Here is a 20,002-nt window from a genome sequence, read left to right as displayed (position 1 = left end):
CACACACACACACACACACACACACACACACACACACACACACACATTTAAAAGACAGGAAGAGGGAAGTCCAATACTTTTCTTACTTTTAAACAACTCAACCACATTTTACATAATTTGTTTGGAATTGTTTCTCTCTGGAAAACAATGATTCAATGGTTCTTAATACGGGTTATGCACGTGACAGTACTACTATGTGATGGTATAAATATAACTCCAAGTAAGACAACACGAGTTAATAGTTTTAAAGAGTAAACAAAGTCACGAGTGGGACGTGAACACCCAGTCTCCCATATGTTTACTGATGCCACCTCTCCTACACATTAGCAGTTAATCTAGTTCGTTATTTTACATATCAACTGTGTCTATAGGACTTACCTGTTCTCGTTATCTACAAAGAAATGGAAGAAGTCGTGAACTCACTGAGCACAGAGCAGCGTGAGGATGGGCACAGGCAGCGGTGGCTCGTCTTGAAGGCGTCGAGTCAAAAGAAGGCGGGAACCATGCTTCAACCCTTAAACCTGATTGGTCGGGAGGTCAACGCGGCTTCTAGCGTAATGACGGAACACGTCACGTCGTCCCTGCGTCAGTTTAGATGTTTGGCGCCAGCGGACAAACGCCCAAGACTGGATACTAACAAAACGGGGTTCCTGAATATAAATGTAAGTATCGGAGTGACAGTTGTTTCACTAATTTTACTTTTTTTTGCTAAACGAATACATTGCTTTTGATACGAGCCATGGCAGTTAGCAGACTAACTGTATCTACTTTCTAGCGTTTAACGGTAGCGGGCTATTTAGCTAGCTAGCTTAAGATAGCTCATTTAAGTAAAGCTAACTGTTGTGACGGACTTGTTTGCATGCAACACACAAGACGGGACAGCGTTATGTCATCTCGGTTAGAATTGACAATTAAACGCTGATAACTGTTTAATGTTGTTATAATGTTTAACTGTTTATTCCTACCATTTATAATAGATATATATCAATACACTGATTATTCCTACCATTTATAATAGAGAGATATCTATACACTCTAAATACACTCTGAGGTGTGCCTAAAGTTGGGTGAGCCTCATTGAGTTCATCAAAACTGTTAAAGTTTTAAACAGGAATGTCTTGATCTGTTTTTTTTTTCTACATTAGACAACTACATACTTAGTCTAAATGTTCATATTAAAGTAAGTAAGCATTTAAAAAATGTTTGATAGTTCTGTATTAAGAAAGTATGAAGTCACTGTTCCCTGTAATGTCTTGTTTACTTCCTTTAGTGGTGACATAATCTATGGAGAAATAAATGTCAATCTGATGGGACACTTTGGACTAAAACTAATCCAGTCTAATTCAATAACACAGCAAATAAATCTTACTTTGATAAATGTTATACTGTTCAGATTTTGCTGAAGCTGTTTTAGAGAGGTGGTGATTCAACTTTTGAACTTGGAGGCTATTATTATGGTCCTGTTGAGTTATGTTCTGTTTTACTCACTGAGTGGTGTTTTCTTCTAATATTTAGTCTAATCGAGAGCAAATGTGCTCTGAGGTATCCTTAATTTTATCTGCTACTGGTTATTTTGTGTGGTTTGTGTTTTTCTCACTATGTTGCATGTTAGGAAATTATTCCAGCGTCTTAATAGAGTTCAGTATGGTGTTTATAACAATTGGATTACCTGAAACCAACAAAAAGAGCAGATGTGGCTGGGGCTCTACATAGCTGTGATCATAGATTTGCGAGTGTCTGGATTATCCCTGAATATGCTGTGCTTTACATGCTCTCACTCTCTTTGTATTGGTCTTCACCTCATCCTCCACAATCCACATTGTGCTGCTTTGTGACTGAATAACACAGAGCGCTGAACCAACATGTTAAACGGTGGCCAGTTTGTGGAGGCCTTGGGCCGTCTAGGTTATCCCGGTGCGTCATCACTGAAGGCCTCCGACTTCGACTGGCTGTTTGACTGCGCCCCGGAGAACCTTCACTTCTTGCGCTTTGTCTGTCGGACCCTCAACCAGAGCAACGTCCTTACCGTGGAGGAGGCACGTGCCTTTCGGGAGCTACGGAAGTCCGGCAAGCCGTGTCTGGACGAAGCGGCCTTGGGCGAGGTCCTTAAAACCATTGGACCTTCGGATGGGAGCGGTGCAAACATCTTGGGGCCCTCTGCTTCATCTTCATCCTCCGTGTTTGCGGCCGAGGGGGATGTGGCCGTAGAGGACTTGGAGGCGGAGCTCCAGGCACTGCGAAAAGAAAAAGACCTGAAGCAACGGCGGTATAACCGGTTGCAGGTTGCGGCCACCTCCCGTGCAGATGTTGACCTCCGACTTACTGCGGAGCTGGAGAGCGCTTCATGTAAGCTAAAGGAGGCCAGTGCTTCCATTGCAGCTGAGAATGCTGACACAAACGCTCTCTTTCAAAACCTAATGGATGAGGTGAGAACGCTTGCTTCATATCTCCCCGTTCAGCCAGACCCTGTGACCTCATTAAACCCTTCTATCCCCAAAAGCCCCGCTGTCCTCCTCTCTCAGCTGCCCTTGGATCCCTACCTGCACCAGGAGGAGCTCAACACTAAAACACTGGCTGTCTTCACCCAAAAGCATTTCTTCCAGGACATCTCTGACATTGTTGAGACTTCTTGCTCCGATCGCTTCCAGCTCCTCGACCTCAGTTCTTGTGAAGAGGGAGAGGACGAAGAGATTAAACACGAGGGGAAAGGTAGCAAGGCGCAAATGGTGGATGGCAGGAGGACAGAGATGGCCAGACTTCAGTGGTCACATATTGTGGCCCAGCACCAACTGATGCAGGCCATGGCAGAGGAGAAGAGCGTCATGGCTGGACTGGATTGGCTCTCTGAGAAGTCCTCCCATACCAAGGTAAAGCCAGCAGACAGAAACTGAGTTTTATTATCTCCTGCAAACAGTATCGCAGCTCTCATAGTGTGTTCAGTTACTATTCCGTTCCTGTCTCAAGCTCTCCTTCCTAACTATCTCTTCACTCCACCAGAGCATCTCCATGTCCTCCTCGCTGCATGTCCGTGAGGCCGTGTCCAGGAAGGAGCTGCAGGCGGTGGAGGCTGAGCTGGAGGCTCTGCTGCATGGACCAGTACCTGCTGCTCTGAGAGAGTCAGCCAGGCTGCTCAATGTGCCGGTAGTGAGGGGAGACCTGGATCTGCAACTAGCCAGGCAGGACTACTACACCTCCAGACAGGATCGGGTTAGTTAGCGATATCACCCATTTCATTCCATTTGCTTTTTGTGGAAATATGAATCAGCACCCATTTTAAAACAAATTTGACTTTTATTGTTTTAGATTAGAGACCACCTACTCCGCCAAAAGGCGTCCTTTGACCTGGTGCGCCTGGGTCAGGAGATGGAGTTGAGGAGGTGGAGGAAGTGTCTTCAGCAGTTGGGAGACGTAAATAGCAGACTTGTAAAGGATGGTGAAGCGGCAACCCTCAGAATGGAGTCCCTGGCACACCCGGACCTGGCTATCAACCTCAGGCCTAACCCTATCATCAGCTGCAAGGATGCAGCCTTCAGCCGGTAAGAAGACTCGAGCTGTACTGTAGACTCGGGCTGTCCCAAATACCATTGGCTCTGGAGCTTCAGTAGTGATCAGCAGCGAATATTCAGAGCTTCTGCAGCTGCAGCGCCTAGCTGTTACTGTATACTGTGGTGCTATGTTGCTTGCTTTATGCCCATGACACTCTTAGTCCTTATTTAAAAGCAGGCTATCTCCCATCAGAGTGTAATTCAGTCTGCACCTCTCTGCTCAGGCTGCTCCAGATCCTCAACCACGACTCAGACCACGGCCGGTCGGAGCCTTTCCGGACATATGAAGCGTTGAACCACGCCGCTCGCGACCTCGCGGGCAACCTCCAGGTGACCCGAGACGCTCTCGCTGGTGCCGGCCGCCAGCAGGACTACACGGCCGCTCGTCTTTACGGCGACTGTGAGGCGCTCCATGGGGTGACGTACACAGAGCTCCAGCAGCTGATCTTAGGGCCGCAGGTACGTCCAACGGCCATCACTGACCAGGAGCTGCTTTGCCCCAATGCACAGGTGGGTTTGATTCCTTTTGGTTTTATGCACAGTCATCTCCGTCAACTGCACAGAAGCAGTCCTTAATGTGAGTCAGTTGAATTTTAAATGACGTCACTATTGGTGAGGGAAGCTGGTAGCACCATATGGTTTTTCTTTTGCACATTATTCTAAATATCATAATGTCGGGCCTCACGTTGGGTATGAAAGCACTGTGTGATTCAAGTTTTTTGTTCCTTTGTTCATTTCTCTTCCCGTGTCTCTGCAGGAGCTGACGGTGAAGCTGGTGGAAGCAGAGTCTCAGCTGCAGAGTTTGCAGCACGTAATGCAAGAAATCATGGCGGAGGTTAAAGTCAAGCGTTCTCAGCTGGAGCGCAACGCCCTCCTCAGGCGGGAGAGGGAGTTGTACGTCTACTTCCACTTGGATGCCCGGCTGCTGAAGAAAGTAGTGGAAGATCTGGAGGGCAAAATGGCTGCGAAGAGAGGGCAACAGTGAAGCCTGCCAGAAGGAACGAGGAGCGCTTATAGATGGCTCAACTACAGTTTCTGTGCTAAGGGAGTCCACCTGTGTTCTAAAGCTTGAGGATATCTGATAAGTACACTGTGCTGTAAGGAGGTTTACTGAGTAAGCCTGGCCCTGGTACAGTTTGTACAAGTCTGAACTTCCTCAAAATCTGCTTCTTCACCTGGTTTGTGCAAGAGACGGAGATCAATCCCTTGAGTCTTCATTTTTGGGATAAAACTCAACTTGGATGAGAAATGCTGCATATGATGATTGAGATTAAATGTTCATTCCAAACAATTTTTACATGAACTAATAAGAGAATTTAGTGTCTTGTTTTGTCCTGTAAATACATGTCCTTGTTTTCTTTTTGTCATCCGATAAATAAAGTAAAATGTTGTCTTTGTGGAGGTTTAATTGTGAAAGTTTTGTTTTATTTGAGACGATTGAAGTCTATTTCTGAAGTGTGATGTGTGTTTTTGAGATCAGTTTAAACCAGATCTGTGTGTAACTGACCTCTCCCCTCTGTCCTGTTTAGGCCGTTGACAGTTGAGTCTGATATCCTCAGCTAGAGAGAGTAGCAGGCGTTCGGACAGGGGAGAGATGGAGCAGTCTAGCAGCAGCTTGTACTCAGGACCTCTGTCCCAGGCGGCCCAGAAGATCCTGGCTGTTCTGCGGGCCCAGAGTCTCCATGTAGCCAGACGCAACCACAACTACTCCTACGATCACAAGCAAAGTCAGTCAGGGGGCAAGCATAGAGTCATTTAATACTTAATATATATTGAGTTACCAGAGAGTTCATCGCTATCTCCCTTGTTTGGTATGTAGTGGAGAGGAGTAATCGCAGCCAGAGGGAGCCGTGGGCTCAGAGCAGCTGGAGCACGAGTCAGGAGGAGAGCAAAGAGAGAGAGACAGACCGGTGCGTCGGGTTAAGTAGCAGCAACACACCGATATAAAACAACTTGTATTCAGTTAGAGTATCTATTTTATTAGCATAGTATTTCTACTGTGAGCAGATAGGTGCAGAAGCATCTTGGCCTGCGATGTAATCTGCTGCAGTTTAATGTATATTAGTACAAGGACCTCACACTGGATTTTGAATGTAATAGTCATGAGTTCATGTTTATAAATGAGACATGATTTTATATACTGGTGCCATAATATCATCCCTAATGTACTTAATGTAAACGTAAAAGAAATCCCTTGTATGGCTCAGACCATGGTCCAGCCTCCAGGTGTCGTCCTCTCCCACTTCTTACCACAATGCCTCCGACCAGCGGCAGAGCTCCTGGACCTCGGCCTGTTATCAGTACTCGCAGACGCCCGACCGCTCCCCGTCATCCCAGACCTCCTCCTGCTGGGATTCCTCACTCCAAAGGCAGACGTCTCGTTATCGGGGCTCACAGATTCAGTCCCACAGAAAGTACTCCGAAGCCCCTGCTGGCCGGCCCAGTCAGACTCTGTCATTCACTCAGCAGGAGGAGAGGGAAGCATCTTCCTCCCATAGAAACAGATGCACCGCCCTGTCCCTCCAAATACCAGAGAGAATCTGTGAACAAGCTACACCATGGAGAAAGTACGTAGGGAAGAAAAAGTGTGTTCATTTATGTATGCATATAACATGCTTGAGAGTATTTCATATATGCAACAGAAAGGAAAGCAGTGTGAAGTTTAGCATGCATTAATGATCTGTTGCTGGTTTTGTGAGTGAAAAGCATGCATTATAAATTTGACACTGTCTTTTGCTTTCATAGCTCAACTGAAGAAATCAGGCCGCCTTTCATCTGCAATCTTTCTGCAGACGAGGAGGACCCTGATGGGGTTTTGTTCCCCACAAGCGTGCACCGTAGTGCCCACAAAGAGGGGCATGCATTGGCTTGTTACAGAGTTTCTTCTTGCCTTAAAACAAGTGAAGAGACAGCTGATGCACAGAAAGAAAACAGAGATAGCTGGAGTATCCCCAGAGAGCAGCTAAACACCACTGAGTGGAGGCTTTCTCTATTGAACCCTACTGAAGAGGTCAGTAGTGGAGGAAAAGATGGAGGCATACAGTCAGAGGAAGAGGGACAGCAGATAGTGGATTCAGAAAATATGATGCAGGCAGGTACAGCACAGATGTCAAATGAGAAAAGACCAGCCAATGAAATGGAGGGACTTATACTTTTGGGAACCAATGAGAACACTAGTTTAGGGAGGAATTTTGACTCTATACTTACAAGTGATATGGACAAAAGCTTCTATTGTTATTCTGAGGTTGCAAAGTCTGGGCAGAATGAGGATATTGACTTTGAGTACAGACTTAATACACCTGAACATCCACCTAGCATTGAGGATAAAGAGATATCTCATACTGGCAGTCCCCAAAAAATCTCAGTATCTGTAGAAAGGGGACAAGACAAGGTGAGCCCAGCTGAAAACCCTCAGGATATGAGTCACACTGTGACTGAAGCAGCAGATGAGCTCCCCACAGAAAACCCACTGATGCAGTGCGAGCCCACCGAATTAGTCCCGGGCGACACCACCGCCGATAACCCGGAGAGAAGCACCGAGCAAAGAACAGATACAAGCACCGAAGATAAGATGGACACAGAGCAGCACCTTTGTTCTGATGTCCAGACAGACGATAGAGCGGTCACTGAGGTACCCGGAGGAGACACTGAGCCGGACGAGAGGGGGGCAGACCGACATGAGTCTGGGATGACACCTGTGGACAAAGAAAAGGAGAGCACAGCTACAGGTAAGGGATGGATTATTGATGCTGTTCTTGGTTTCTACAAGGTGATCATCTTAGAATGGTTTCTGTAGTATTTATATTCCATTTACAACTTGTTATAATGTAATACTACTCTGCCAGAGAGTATTCGAGGTGGCTGAGATGGTAGAAAGTAGTTTTAGCTTTTAAAATATTTCAGAAAATTGTAGAAAAGTTTGCAGTATGGCAAGTTTATAATGAACGTCACCTTTTTACCACATGTATAGTCCTATTAATGACCACGAGAGTGTGCTAGAGTACTTTTCTACTTAGGTGCATATCTGTTGGAGCCAATGCACTCCAATACAAACAGTATGTTGTTGTTTTTGTTGTCAACTTGTCGCACTAAGAGTTCCCGAAGCTGCTGGGTCTCTTTAAACAACTCAAGGACTATTAATGCTACCTAATTAAAGAGGATAGAGACTCAAAGAATTATTAGAATGATACTTGTCAGAGTGTTGGGGCTGTATTATATTAATTAATGTTACCAGAAAAACATACTACTACAGCATTACAGTCTATAAAGCTACACTTAAAGTCGTTAAAATTGTGGAGACTTTTTTTGATGCCAGTTGCTAGCTGAGACAAAACAGCGCCGGAGGGGCAAAAGTGTTTGAAGTTGTGTCAAACAAATGGCAGTGGCTTTCAGCCATCTTTCTTTCATCGGAGTGGCGCCGACAGAGCTGCCGCAGCACCGACGAGGGATGTTGTGTGCCGGCTCACGTTACAGCCGCAGGAAGGAAAGCTTGAGTCTCAGCTGCTGAGACAACGCTGAGTCGACTTGGACGCATCTACAAACACAAGTTGTTTTGTCGTAACAAAAATGTCCTTGTCCTGTCACACACTGCTGAGGTCTCACTGTGTCAGCGTCCATCCATGCTTCGTCAAACACGTGCTTACATAAGAGAGCGGGTCATTGATGGAGGATGTGTCTGAAAAGTGATGACGTGATAGAAATGCTCTCATCTCATCCCCCCTCTAGAGGACTCAGGTAGAGGAAGTCGTTCCACGCCAACGTTGTCCCAGGAGTGCAGGACCAAAAGGTCAAGGTTCAGAGCTCCCTGTCTCGACCAAGTGAGTCTCTCTGGAGCGAGTGTGTACCAGTACATGACGGCTATACTTTAAACATAAAGCAGTGATGCCTCAGGTACTTTAAAGGCAGCAATATGAGGCATGAGGTAAAGTTCAGACACTTTAATTGGGGGAAAAAGTTTGCCTCGCTTGCTTAGATTTAGTTGACTTATCTTTTAGTTCAGAAATCCTTATGTTTCCTTTTTTTCATCTGTCTCCCACTCTGTAATCCCTGTAAGCAGAGGCAACAGCGTGTACACAGCAGCAACACACCAAAAAGTTCTGAAATTTAAAATAGCTGCTTTCAAAGGGATTAGGCTTCTATTTCCCCCGATGCACAGAGAAAGCAATCTGGCTTGTGTGACAAGTGATAGCTCCTCAATGAGTCGTAAAGTTTAAAAAAAAACTTTAAAAGTCCTGACAAAGGAGCCCACGATACATATTGGAAGAAAAGAAGAGAGAGCAGCAGAGACAAAGGACTGTAAAGGGAGCTGGAGAGATGGAGGGAAGGTGTGGGAAAGAGCGATAGAGGAAGGATGCAGGGGGAGAGGTGAGGGGGAGAAAAGTGGGAGAGGCTGAAAGATGGAGGAGAAGAGGGATAGAAAGAGGGTTTACCTTTACTGCTATAATCAGCAGCAAACACACCGATCCATTCTCTCTTTCTCTCTCTCTTGTCTCTCTCTCTCTCTCCCACCTCACTCTCTCTCTCTCTCTCTCTGTCTCACTCTCTCTGGCTCTCTCACTCACTCACCCACTCACTCACTCACTCTCCCTCTCTCTCCCTCCCTCCCTCTCTCATTCTCTCTCTCTCCCTCCCTTCTTCCCTCCTGCACCCAGTACTGGGCTGCGGGCCATGGCCGGCCTCTGTTTTCTATCTATATCCTGTAGCACAGCACCCTGGGGGGGGGGTTCATGACTTTGTCAGCAGGAAAACGTGTTGTGTTTACATCCAAACGAGGAAGACTCTCCTCGGGGAGCTGAATCACAGGAATCCATCGGCCCGCTGCTGACATACAGAATCCTGTGCATCCATAAACTCACACGTAGTCCTAGAAAACCCTCAGAATACCCAACTTCTCAACTCTCACCTGTGCTCCCGCTCAGTGCTTTTGCATAAACAGAGATGTGAGTTCCAGGTATGAATAATGGATGTGAGGGTGAGGGTATACTTCTGGGAGACGGGACTCAAACTTGTTGATCTTATTTCTCATGCTCCCACTTCACACTGTCCCTTCTGCTTCCTTTGTATTGCTCACCTGTTAATTAACTTTCTCAGCTTTCACTCTCTCTGTCACATTTTGTGTATCCTCCATACATGAATGGGGAGCGATTAGATAAGACATGCGTTCATTTCTGTGCTGATTATGTGCAACCAGAACATTTGACTTCTGCTTTTCTGCAGGCCGCTAATGGAAATGTGAGAGGAAGAAGCTTAAGCGGGGTGGTGGACCTAGCAAGCACTTTTGCTGCTGGACAGAACTCAGTACAGGACTTGGCTTCACCTGCCACAAAACCAAGCAAAGAGATGGCAAACAACCAGGTCCTTACTTCTGTAACTCGTTCACGTCATCCTCCCCTCATCCCCTCCTTCTCCTTAAAGAGGAAGCATGAAGTACTTCAGCGCCAATATGCAGACCCTCCTCCTAAAATCTACCTCACCAGGCGGCATGCAAAATGGGAAGCACCTCATTCTTCTCAAGAAAAGGCAAGGGAAGGAGGAGTTGATGAGCTGAGGAGAGCCAGGTCCAACACCTGTATCCCTGAACTCCCAGCTGAACCACCAGAGCCACAGAATGAAGTCAGTCCTTCACATAAATCAGGAATAATGTCAGGGATGCATGAAGACTCGTTTGCCTCAAAGCAAACTCGACAAATTCGGCAGAGAAAGGTGGAAGACAGATGCCATGAATCAGCTAGAAATGTTTCCAAAAGGACCCCATCGTCTATAACTGGCAAACCACTCAAGCACAAGCGAGCTAAATGTGGGCCTGACCAGGAAATAAACGGGCCAAAGATATCTCACGAGGAGGCCGGTGGTAACGAGCCCCAGAACCAATCTAAAGCTGGCTCTCTGACTGCAACCCTGACATCTGACCCCAGAGTGAAGGATTCTGGGAAGATGAACCCAGACGAGAAAATGCAAACGCTTGAGAGAGCGGGGAAGACCAAGGCGCTGGTGCTCACCTTGGTGTACCGAGATGGAACGACTCAGTTAGACCCAGAACAGGTGAGCAGAGCTCAGGTATCTGTAAACCGTTCACTCTTGTGGCTCACTGCTCTATTAACTGTTTGCTCGTGTTCATTTCCCTCTCTGATCCTGAATATAGAAGCTCGCTCCAGAGGTGTGTGGCCTCCTCATACTGATGAAGAACAATCCTGACGGCGGCACACCGGAGGACTCGCTCGAGCCGAGCGACGGTCTGGTCTACTTAAAACTAGAGCACACACCTGCATGGGCCCAGCAACACACACACCAGAGCCAGGAGCTCTTTACTAGGTCTGTGTGTGTGTGTTATGCTTTTGCTTCCATCAAAAAAGAAGCTTCGGGGTTCATACTGATTTCTTTTTAAAACAGGAGTACATAAATGTGTGTGTGTGTGTGTGTTCCGTAGAGATATGCTGCTACAGGTGCTATCGAGATCTCAACTGGTGGTGTGCTATAAAGCCAAGGATTTGCTTCGTACAGCTCTGCAGTTTTACAGACCAGAGCTCAGCTGGAAACAAGGTAGAGCGCACACTTAGAAACTTCTACACATTTCTCTGTGACTCTCCAGATGTGCTGTAATCTCCAAAAGTGCGTTTCCTCTCATCAGTGCACAGCACAGCATATTGAATACTGCTCAACATCCTAACGAGCTGTCCTCTCTCTCTCTCCAGTGGCAGGCTGTCGCATCCAGGACCCACAGGTGTCGGCGTGGCTACTGGATCCTGCAAATCCCTCCTCCTCTTACCCGGACCTTCTCTGCAAACACAGCAAAAGACCCCATACGACACCTAGCCTGGGTACCAAGAAGGTGAGTGAAGGTATACATTGTTGGAGCTGGTTTGGTTAAATTGTCTGGTACGCCTCGAAGACCTGAACTCAAGGAAGATGTAACATGTCTGTGTCTCACTCTCTCAGGTTTCTCAGGTCATCTCAGGTCTCTATTCACTCTACTGGCTGAACATGGAGCTATGCTTTAAACTACAGGTCAGTTGATGCACACGCACACACCTGTACACACAGTATAGACACGCAACACATTACCTGACCGACTCTTTGTGTGCCTAGAGCCAAGGGCTGTGGGAGCTGTACTCCGACATGGAGCTGAACATGATCTCTGTTCTGGCAGGTGGGAATCATTTTTCTTTTCTTTCCAGTAGACACTGAGCATTTTGTTTTGGGAGACTATGAACCTTTTTAGTTGTCAGCCTTGTGCACCGCCATTTTCTTGAAGAAATATCCCTAAATAACTAAAATAAACTTGGAGTTTGTTGTTTGTTTCAGCCATGGAGAGCCATCGCATCCATGTGGACAAAGAAGCTCTTAAGAGAACGTCAGACCTGCTGGGGGTGAGGCACAACGTCAACAACCTGTGTGGGGCATTAAATGTCACGGCTATTGTATATTATGGTTTCCCTGTGATTGTTATCAATAAATAGAGCAGAACAGTTTGATTAAAATAGTTTTTTCATTAGGCTGACGGCAGAGTCGACTTATCTCTCTCAGCAGGAGCTATCAACGTTTGCCTCACGGTGAATGTTTCCCACTAGAAAATCTGCTCAGAGCTAATCTCCATCAGCAGATCCTTCACATGTAGATTCTGTAGGCAAAGGGAGAAGATTTTGGGATCTAAAGCATTCTGGTTTCCATTTTTTGTCTGAGTAGAGACACGAAAAGAGGCGAAACGCATTGATCGAACTGTAATTGGACTAAAAGCAGCTTGTAAACCGGCTACTTGTGAAACAATCTGCACATCGTCTCTCAACTCCTACTGCAGTCTCGCTTCTCAGGTTGCTAATCAGATTCTATACAATGAGCAGCGCACAGAAGAGGAAGCCATGGCCTGGATATCTGATGTCTACACCAGAACCCAGGAAATAAAGCCTCAGTGGGAGGATATGTGAGAAACAGTAGAGATCTCTGGAAAAAAAGGATTAGTGATGTGGTGGGTGGACATCCTCCGGGAGCTGTCCTGTTTACATACAGATAAAAACCAGTCCTGGAGACACACAAAGACAGACATACAGATGTTGTGAACACGTGCATGCTCGGGGAATACGCACACGTTCCTAATCAGTTTTGCAGGCAGTCAAATACAAACACACACACACACACACACACACACACACACTCGCACTCGTAAACCCAATTACAACTTTTTGCAAGTGCCAGCAAGGGTGTTGTTGTGGAGAGAAAGTGTTGGTATCTTGCCGGGTTACTATAAATAGGATGGAGGGTCTGTCTTTTTTCCTTCAGGAGGCTTAGCTGCAGGAAGGAGCATCACTGTCTGCCAACACACACACACACACACACATACTGAGGCACTGATGTTTTTGCGGACTGCGGCAGAGTTATGTGTGTGTGTGTGTTTGTGTTTTTGTGATGCGTACCTGTGAGTGCACTCACGCATGTCCTGTTGAATTCCTTTCTATCGGCGCTGTCAAGTTCAGCCGTCTGAACAGCGAGTAGAGGATCCCTTCCTGTACGTCAACCTGCATCTCACAAACGAGCTATATTTTTTGTCTTGCCACTCAGCATTATTTACAATTCAGTCGGCCAAACGTCGCTTAATAAACCTCTTTCGCATTCTGTCTGTGCTTTTAAGAGATCGCTATTCAGATCAGATCAGACGGGATGAGGAGTCCACACTTTGATGCCGCGATTAATCCAAAATATTGCCCTAAAATATTAGATTCCTGCCGTGTGTGTGTGTGTGTGTGTGTGTGTTTGTTTGTTTGTGTGTCAAACACAGTACCAAAGGGCTAGCATCCAATATTGATGAGGCAGTCTGGAGGCTGCTCTGGGCTGAGAGCGAGAAGTACACATTTTTGGAGTTTTGGTACAAGTCAGCCATGAGGTCCTCCACCTTTTTTTTCCTCTTTCATTTATTTTTCTCTGTCTCTCCACCCTCTTCTCCTTCATCGCTCTCCTTCCTGCTTCTAATGCCCGCGCTGTTGAAATGTTTCAAATGCTATTTCCTATTACGGTCCAGCCACAGCTCTCCCCTGCGGCCGCCCAGTCCTCATCTATTACTGCCATACTTTCATCTTCTCAGTTTCTTCCCACTGAAGTATTTGCATCACATTTCAACTCTTTACACCCTTTAATTTTCTCTCTCCCTCCCAAATCTGTCACTCTTTTCCTCTCTCTGTTGCTTTCTGCCTGTGCTCTCTCTCGTTTCATCTCCCCCATGCTCTCCCCTCCCCTCCCTTCTCTCTTCTTGCCCCTCCCCTTCATCTACTCTCCTTCGTCTTTCTCATTGACTTCACCTTTGTGTCCTCCGTCACTGCCTCTCTCTCTCTCTCTCTCTCTCTCTCTCTCTCTCTCTCTCTCTCTCTCGTGATCATGCTGTCTCTTCCCCTGTCTCGCCCTCTAGCATGCTGTGTCTCTCTCGCTGGGTTCATCATGCAGCCTGTGTCGACCATCCTGAGAGACATTTGAGTGGATTATCGCAGCAGTCATTAAATAAACCCCGTCTCACTCTCTGCGTGTGTTAAGGACTTAGAATGTGGCAGAAAGTGTGTGTATGTGCGTGTTTCTGTGGTTTGTAATGCTGTTTGTTGTTAGTTTGTCTGTGTGACTGATTACAGGGTGCTTTGCTGTTGGCCATTGACAGGAAGGCGAAACGAGTTCTGTCTCACACATAATAACAGTCCTCCCCTCTTTACAGCAGGGTTCATACCCAGGCCTGACAAAATTTGTTCAGTAATTTACTTTGCCTGAAAGGTTTTTGGCAAGCGAACAGTCACCGGGCTGCAGAAGTGAGTTATCTCATCGTATTGGCATAAATAGACTCTGCTGTCTCCCAACATTTTAATTGGCTTTACATCCGCTGAGTGATAGACTGGCCAATCTGCAGAAAGTCTGACAAAGATATGAAATATCGTGATGGAATGAAATGCACCTTGTGGAATTCTTTTGACATTATTTAAAAAGTTGAGGTGTAGACCTTTGAATAGTAAGTAAGTACTGGTAACATGGCTAAAAGGAACCTTTGAAAATATGTTTTTTTATAAACCTTGATCTTCTCTTTTTCCCTCCCTGTCTCACTCTCTCACTCTCTCACTCTCTGTCAGACCAAGATGAAGCAGTTGGAGCAGGAGGCTCACCGAGCAGCAGGACAAATCTTCCTGGTCACCAGCAACACTCAACTACGAACAGTGTGTACATGTTATGTGTACATCTGTGGGTCATATGCATGCATGTGTATGCTTTTCATCTTTCTATATCGTGCCTGTATGTATGCACACGTTTCTATGTGTATTTTTCTCTGCACTGCGTGTATGTTTCAATGTTTTGTGGATATATCGTGGTTTTACAATGTTTGAAGGTCCTGTTTGAGAAGCTGTGCCTCCATGAGCGCTGCGAGAACAAGAAACTTCCAAAGACCGTCAACAAACAACAGCAGTCAACATCAGAAGCTGCAGTACGGCGCACACACACACACAAATGTGTTGATTTAATCCTTTAATCCAAGAAGAAACGGCTCATTCCTAATCAAAGTTTCAGAGGCACACGCATAAATACACACACCTGCACATCCAATTCATATCACGGATCATCGTTGAGTCTTAGGATTTGATGAACAGTTGCCAAGTTCATCCAAAGCAATAAGTAGACACGCATGTTGCCAAATTATTATGTAAATGTCTTATTTGTTTCAGTTGTTGCAGCTTCAGGACCTGCACCCGCTGCCAAAGATCATTCTAGAGTACAGACAGGTCCGTCATGTTCTCAGCTGCTTTTTAATCACGTGCCATGATGGTGAAAATCACTGTTTAGCAAAATGTTTGCTTTACTTACTAATGCCTGAAGAAGAGGAGTCTCTCCACAGCAACATCCAATGTTAAGGCTGGAGTTGTATAGTCGGTACATGTCATATATAATCTGTTCAAGAGGATCAGTGTGTAGCTCTGCCTTTTGAAGCCTCATCTAAAGTGTGCAGTAGTAGAGCACCTTAATTACTGCCTGCATTGTAACCCCCAGGTTCACAAAATCAAGTCCACATTCGTTGACGGGATTCTCTCCTGCATGGCGAGCAAGGTGAGCCTACAGCAGTAGAATGTAAACTTATTCACAGTACAAACATTCAGCAACAAGAAGGTCTTACAAACAAGAACTCACAACTGAAATATGGATTTTTCAAGACTTTTCTCCTTAAAGGTTGCGTTGCTCCTGCTGATGGGAATGTCAGCCATTCTCCTGCTGTTATTCAGCACTACAATAGCAAACAGCAGGGTGATGCTGTGGGCTATTCATACTTGTTTAGCACAGCTACAACACACACACACACACACACACAGGTACATGCTGCCTTAAAAGGTGTGATAGCATTACCCCTGCAGCAGAGAACACTCTCAGGGATGCTCCCGCTGTAGCGACGTAATAGAGGAACATCTCACCGGTTTCTCTCCACTGCTGTACTGAAGATGCACCTGTCCCTCCACATGGGCTCTGTTAGCCTCTGTGTTGAAGCAGCAGCTTGTGTTTGTCAAACCTGTGCTTACTCAACTCTGCAGTCTCTGAGTCTGTCTGGCTGTCTCTAGAGCTGGTTTGGCTTCTGATGGTGGTGATTTAGGTGATTTATTTGATGGTCTTTTAGGCAACAATCCCAGCTGGATTGCACTAGTGCTCTAGTGCACAATAGAGCAGCAGTAGTGTGGGTGCATGTCCTGCTTATTGCACCAACTCAACCCGGCACTACGTTCTACAAACAGCTTGTTCAAATCGGGCGTCAAGCTGTTGACGGTCGTCGGTCCAAAAGCAGAATCAGAGCGACGATGGCGATGAGGATCACAGCTGTTGTTTTCATAGGAATCACTTATATAGAAACATTACTGATCACATGGACTCATGGAAACATGTATATTAAGTGATGAAAGTATCTAATCGTGGTTCTCTGATTATTCTGACTCTCTTTCTGTCTTTCTCAACAACGCATCAGAGCTACGTTTCCTCTACATGGAACCAGACGAGCGCTGTGACGGGGAGAATATCAGCCAAGCACCCAGTAAGTATGACCCGCCCTCCGTCCGACATATCTGCTTCTTCTATTTCTCTTTATTTCTGTGATCTTATAACGAGTCATCGGGGTTAAGTTTCACCAGCAGGACAACACGGGTCACTCAGCGGAGCTATCCGTGGTGCTGAACCTCAGGCTGTGTGGAAAGTGGACACAAGTGTGCAAAAACACCGCTTTACAGTAACTGACAAAAAGTAAATGTACTATTATTAGTAACGTCTGATAGGAGAATACCACACACACGTCTTCTGCTTGCTGGTGTGTGAAATCATAACAAAACAGAAGCAGGCTGTCCTGTTTTGTGTCTGACAGAAAGTTTTTATGTTTTTTGCCATGTGGGTGTGTTTCTACCCGTATGTGGAAAATCAATCTGCTGAATTTCATCCCTGAAGTAAAACAGAAGGATAGCAAGTCTACTCCAAGATACAGTGCGTCTCTGAGATCGTGGATTCTATGATGACTCACAATGACTCATCACATTTTACAAGAGTGCAGAACAATGTGAAGCTACTGATACTATACGCAGGGTAACGCTCACCTGTCGTGTGTTATGATTGGAGTTTCCTCTGTATACCAGTATTTTGACTGTAGCTTTGTGCATTTTATAATATATATGAATAATATTCAGCATCTTTAAATTTACAAAAACAACATTTAGCCCATAAGAATAATGTTCAACAGTCTGTTTTAACCAGTATTGTAGGATTGACTTTTTTTTACATTTATAGTGAGAATTTGTAAAAGTAAATTCATGAAATGATCAGCAAAAGTAAAATGCTCGTTGTAGAAGTACATGAAGTATTAAACGGAGACAGAACATGGTGAAAAATACATTAATCAAAAAACAGACCCTCTCTCTCTCTCTGTCTCTCTCCCTTTTGCTCTCTCCCTCGCCTCAGTATTGGACGGTCGATAGCTCATTTCGACATTACCTAGCTGTCAGGGTCCAGTGGATCTGTCACTGAGCACTACTCTGACACACACACACACACACACACATATATGTAACTGGAGACATTGAACTTTTCTAATCTCCCTTAGCATTCACGTTCACTGCTTCTTCACTGCCATTGTATGCCGAGTGCTTCCCTCATGTTAAAACTGAATTATGTGGTTGTGGATTTATTGGATTGTTTTTCTTACACAATATCTTTTAACTGAACTGTAGTGGCCGAGAAACAACAAACAAACAAGTAGTTTCTTTGGGTGTTTAACAAGTATGACAACAAAGGAAAATAAATGTAGCAGGTAAATGTTTTACCGAGCTGAAATAGATATTTGATTCGTGGATTGACAGAAAGATAGTCATGAATCATTTTTTATTACGTTAAGTTCACTCATAATTATTCTCATCACAATGTGCTGACTCACTCAGTGATCGCTAACATGTCGCATCCCACCGCTTAAAGCTGCACTTTGTAGTTTTGCAGTTCTGCCACTCACCACTCTGCACACACACACACACACACACGTACAGTTCATACACACACACACATATTCAAATGAGGAGTGCTGCAGAGGGTTTTAGCTTTCATCTGTTGTGGGTTCATTTGAGGTGAAGCCAGACTGCAGCAACAAAGGGAGAGCCTGGATTAAAGCTAAACCGGTGCTGAGTTTAGAGGTGCAGCTTTGCCTCATCCGTTCTTATACCTGCAAGGAGCAACAATATCAGCTTCCTGCTCTCCATCTGCAGCATCTTCTATCTCTGGTTTCATTCTCAAGTTTCATTTTCATTCTCTTGGTCTTTCTTCCCTTCTCTACATGATGCTTTATTTCAGCCTCTTCTTTTTCTCTTTCCCTCACATTTACCCAATATTTAATAGTGTCGCAGTGCAACGAAAGAGGTCAAATAATATTGAACTTTCTCTCTCTCTCTCTTTTTTCTGTGTGTACTTCCTCCCACAGCAAGACTCAAAATCTTTAAAATTCAACTGAGGGATTTTCCTCCTAAATTGTGCCCATGAATCCCTCTTATCATGATTAACTCATTGCCTGCAACAGGTTACAATCACATGGCACAATTACTACTCTAGACTGATCACATTTTTCTAACGTGGTGCACGAAAAAAAAAGCTGACATAACAATATATTATAACAACACCTTATTACATTATTGATGTCAGGTTGTGTGTGTTTTGTCTTATGATCTCACAGCTGTGTCTGTTCCCAAACTGCTGACTATGTTTCCTTTCGGGCTTTAATGTTCCTTTAAGACTGCTCTGCATTCAGTCATTAAATGTTTTGCAGTCACAGAAGGTCCTCCCAGGGCTGAACTAAGCACTTCTCTGAAGTGTGTGTCATCCTCCGTGCTGACTCCCTGGCAGTGTAGTACACACACACACACACACACGTTTTTGTAGCTGCAGTGTGACTTGAGATCATTTCGCAGTGTGCATACAGACATGCGTGTGTGTGTGTGTGTGTCTGTACGTGTGCATTGTGTTTCGTGACGAGTCTTTAAATTGGCGCAGTGTGATTAAATTAACCGGCACCGGCGCAATGATTCAGTTGTTTTAACGAGGCACCGTCTCCTCTGAGGCTGTCGCTCCGTCTCTCGCTGGGACAGAGTTATGTTTGTGATGACACAGTGCCTTTCATTCAATTTGAACTGACGATACATGTGCCCTTTAATTGATACTTTAATCTGTAATTAGGGGAGGAACAACAACATCAGCCGCCATTTAATGGAGCCCGTCCTGTGCCGGTGCTCATGTACATATATATGTATATATATATATGTACATATATAGTATATATGTCTGTGCATTTTAATGTGCCATACACACACACACACACACACAGTGTGAGTGCTATCTTGTCATCTGTGTCTGGTGTTCGAACTCCTCTACCAGAGTTGACAAGTGAGTCTGACATTTAGAGAGCAGAATAAATGAAATGCAAGAACATTTGTGGGTTTGTTCTTTGAACCAGACTCTCTCAGTGTGACTCACACAGGGTCGTAGGGTTGTAACTCACAGCTGATGTTATTTTTCATTTAGTGGTTCGTTTGACACGCTATCGTGCTGCTAACATGCACACTGACATGCTTCAGTTATATAAGATGCCGTGAATGTTTCAGTGCAGTAGATGATGCCATCACAGGAAGTGCTGTGTTAACAGATCATTGAGCGACATTTCATCAGCCTGTAGTCACACTTCTGCTCATTAATACTACTTCATTTTAAATACAGACAACGTCAAAGTGCAATGTGTGTGTGTGTGTGTGTGTGTGTGTGTAATTAAAGGTTCATTATTGATTATTAGCCATGCTGGGTATATTTGTTGACATTGATGCTCTGCGTTGGTGTGTGTACATTGAAGCGTTGAGGTTTTTATGTGTATTGACCAGGAGAGTTATTGTGGCTATATACAGTGTGTGTGTGTGTGTGTGTGTGTGTGTGTGTGTGTGTGTGTGTGT

General features: G+C 45.1%; 2 protein-coding genes across 3 annotated transcripts in view; both read left to right on the top strand.

Moving 5' to 3' along the window:
• Window positions 1-576: 576 nt before the first annotated feature.
• On the top strand, window positions 577-4,776 carry haus3 (HAUS augmin-like complex, subunit 3). 2 transcript variants are annotated; one of them, XM_031851485.1, is made up of 6 exons: window positions 577-662; window positions 1,849-2,867; window positions 2,998-3,207; window positions 3,304-3,536; window positions 3,770-4,055; window positions 4,303-4,776. In XM_031851485.1, exons 2-6 carry the CDS (start codon window positions 1,863-1,865, stop codon window positions 4,528-4,530), a joined length of 1,962 nt encoding a protein of 653 aa, XP_031707345.1. In that variant the 5' UTR covers window positions 577-662; window positions 1,849-1,862; the 3' UTR covers window positions 4,531-4,776. The 2 variants fall into 2 exon arrangements, with proteins under 2 accessions (XP_031707345.1, XP_031707346.1); XM_031851486.1 differs by having other exon boundaries at window positions 596-2,867; window positions 3,770-4,004.
• A 219-nt stretch (window positions 4,777-4,995) lies between these two features.
• The window catches only part of poln (polymerase (DNA directed) nu), a 31,043-nt gene continuing 16,036 nt past the window's right edge, over window positions 4,996-20,002 (top strand). Inside the window, 17 exon segments of the mRNA XM_031850954.1 lie at window positions 4,996-5,272; window positions 5,365-5,455; window positions 5,753-5,988; window positions 6,911-7,273; window positions 8,701-8,762; window positions 9,762-10,586; window positions 10,687-10,856; window positions 10,972-11,084; window positions 11,237-11,373; window positions 11,481-11,549; window positions 11,631-11,691; window positions 11,847-11,911; window positions 14,639-14,722; window positions 14,893-14,988; window positions 15,227-15,283; window positions 15,549-15,605; window positions 16,507-16,572. Coding sequence (XP_031706814.1) covers window positions 5,140-5,272; window positions 5,365-5,455; window positions 5,753-5,988; window positions 6,911-7,273; window positions 8,701-8,762; window positions 9,762-10,586; window positions 10,687-10,856; window positions 10,972-11,084; window positions 11,237-11,373; window positions 11,481-11,549; window positions 11,631-11,691; window positions 11,847-11,911; window positions 14,639-14,722; window positions 14,893-14,988; window positions 15,227-15,283; window positions 15,549-15,605; window positions 16,507-16,572 — 2,685 coding nt within the window. The 5' untranslated portion in view covers window positions 4,996-5,139.

Source organism: Anarrhichthys ocellatus, unplaced genomic scaffold (assembly GCF_004355925.1).
Source record: "Anarrhichthys ocellatus isolate YVR2014 unplaced genomic scaffold, GSC_Weel_1.0 scaffold11, whole genome shotgun sequence".
Lineage (NCBI taxonomy): Eukaryota > Metazoa > Chordata > Actinopteri > Perciformes > Anarhichadidae > Anarrhichthys > Anarrhichthys ocellatus.
This window is presented reverse-complemented; position numbering and strand designations above follow the sequence as displayed.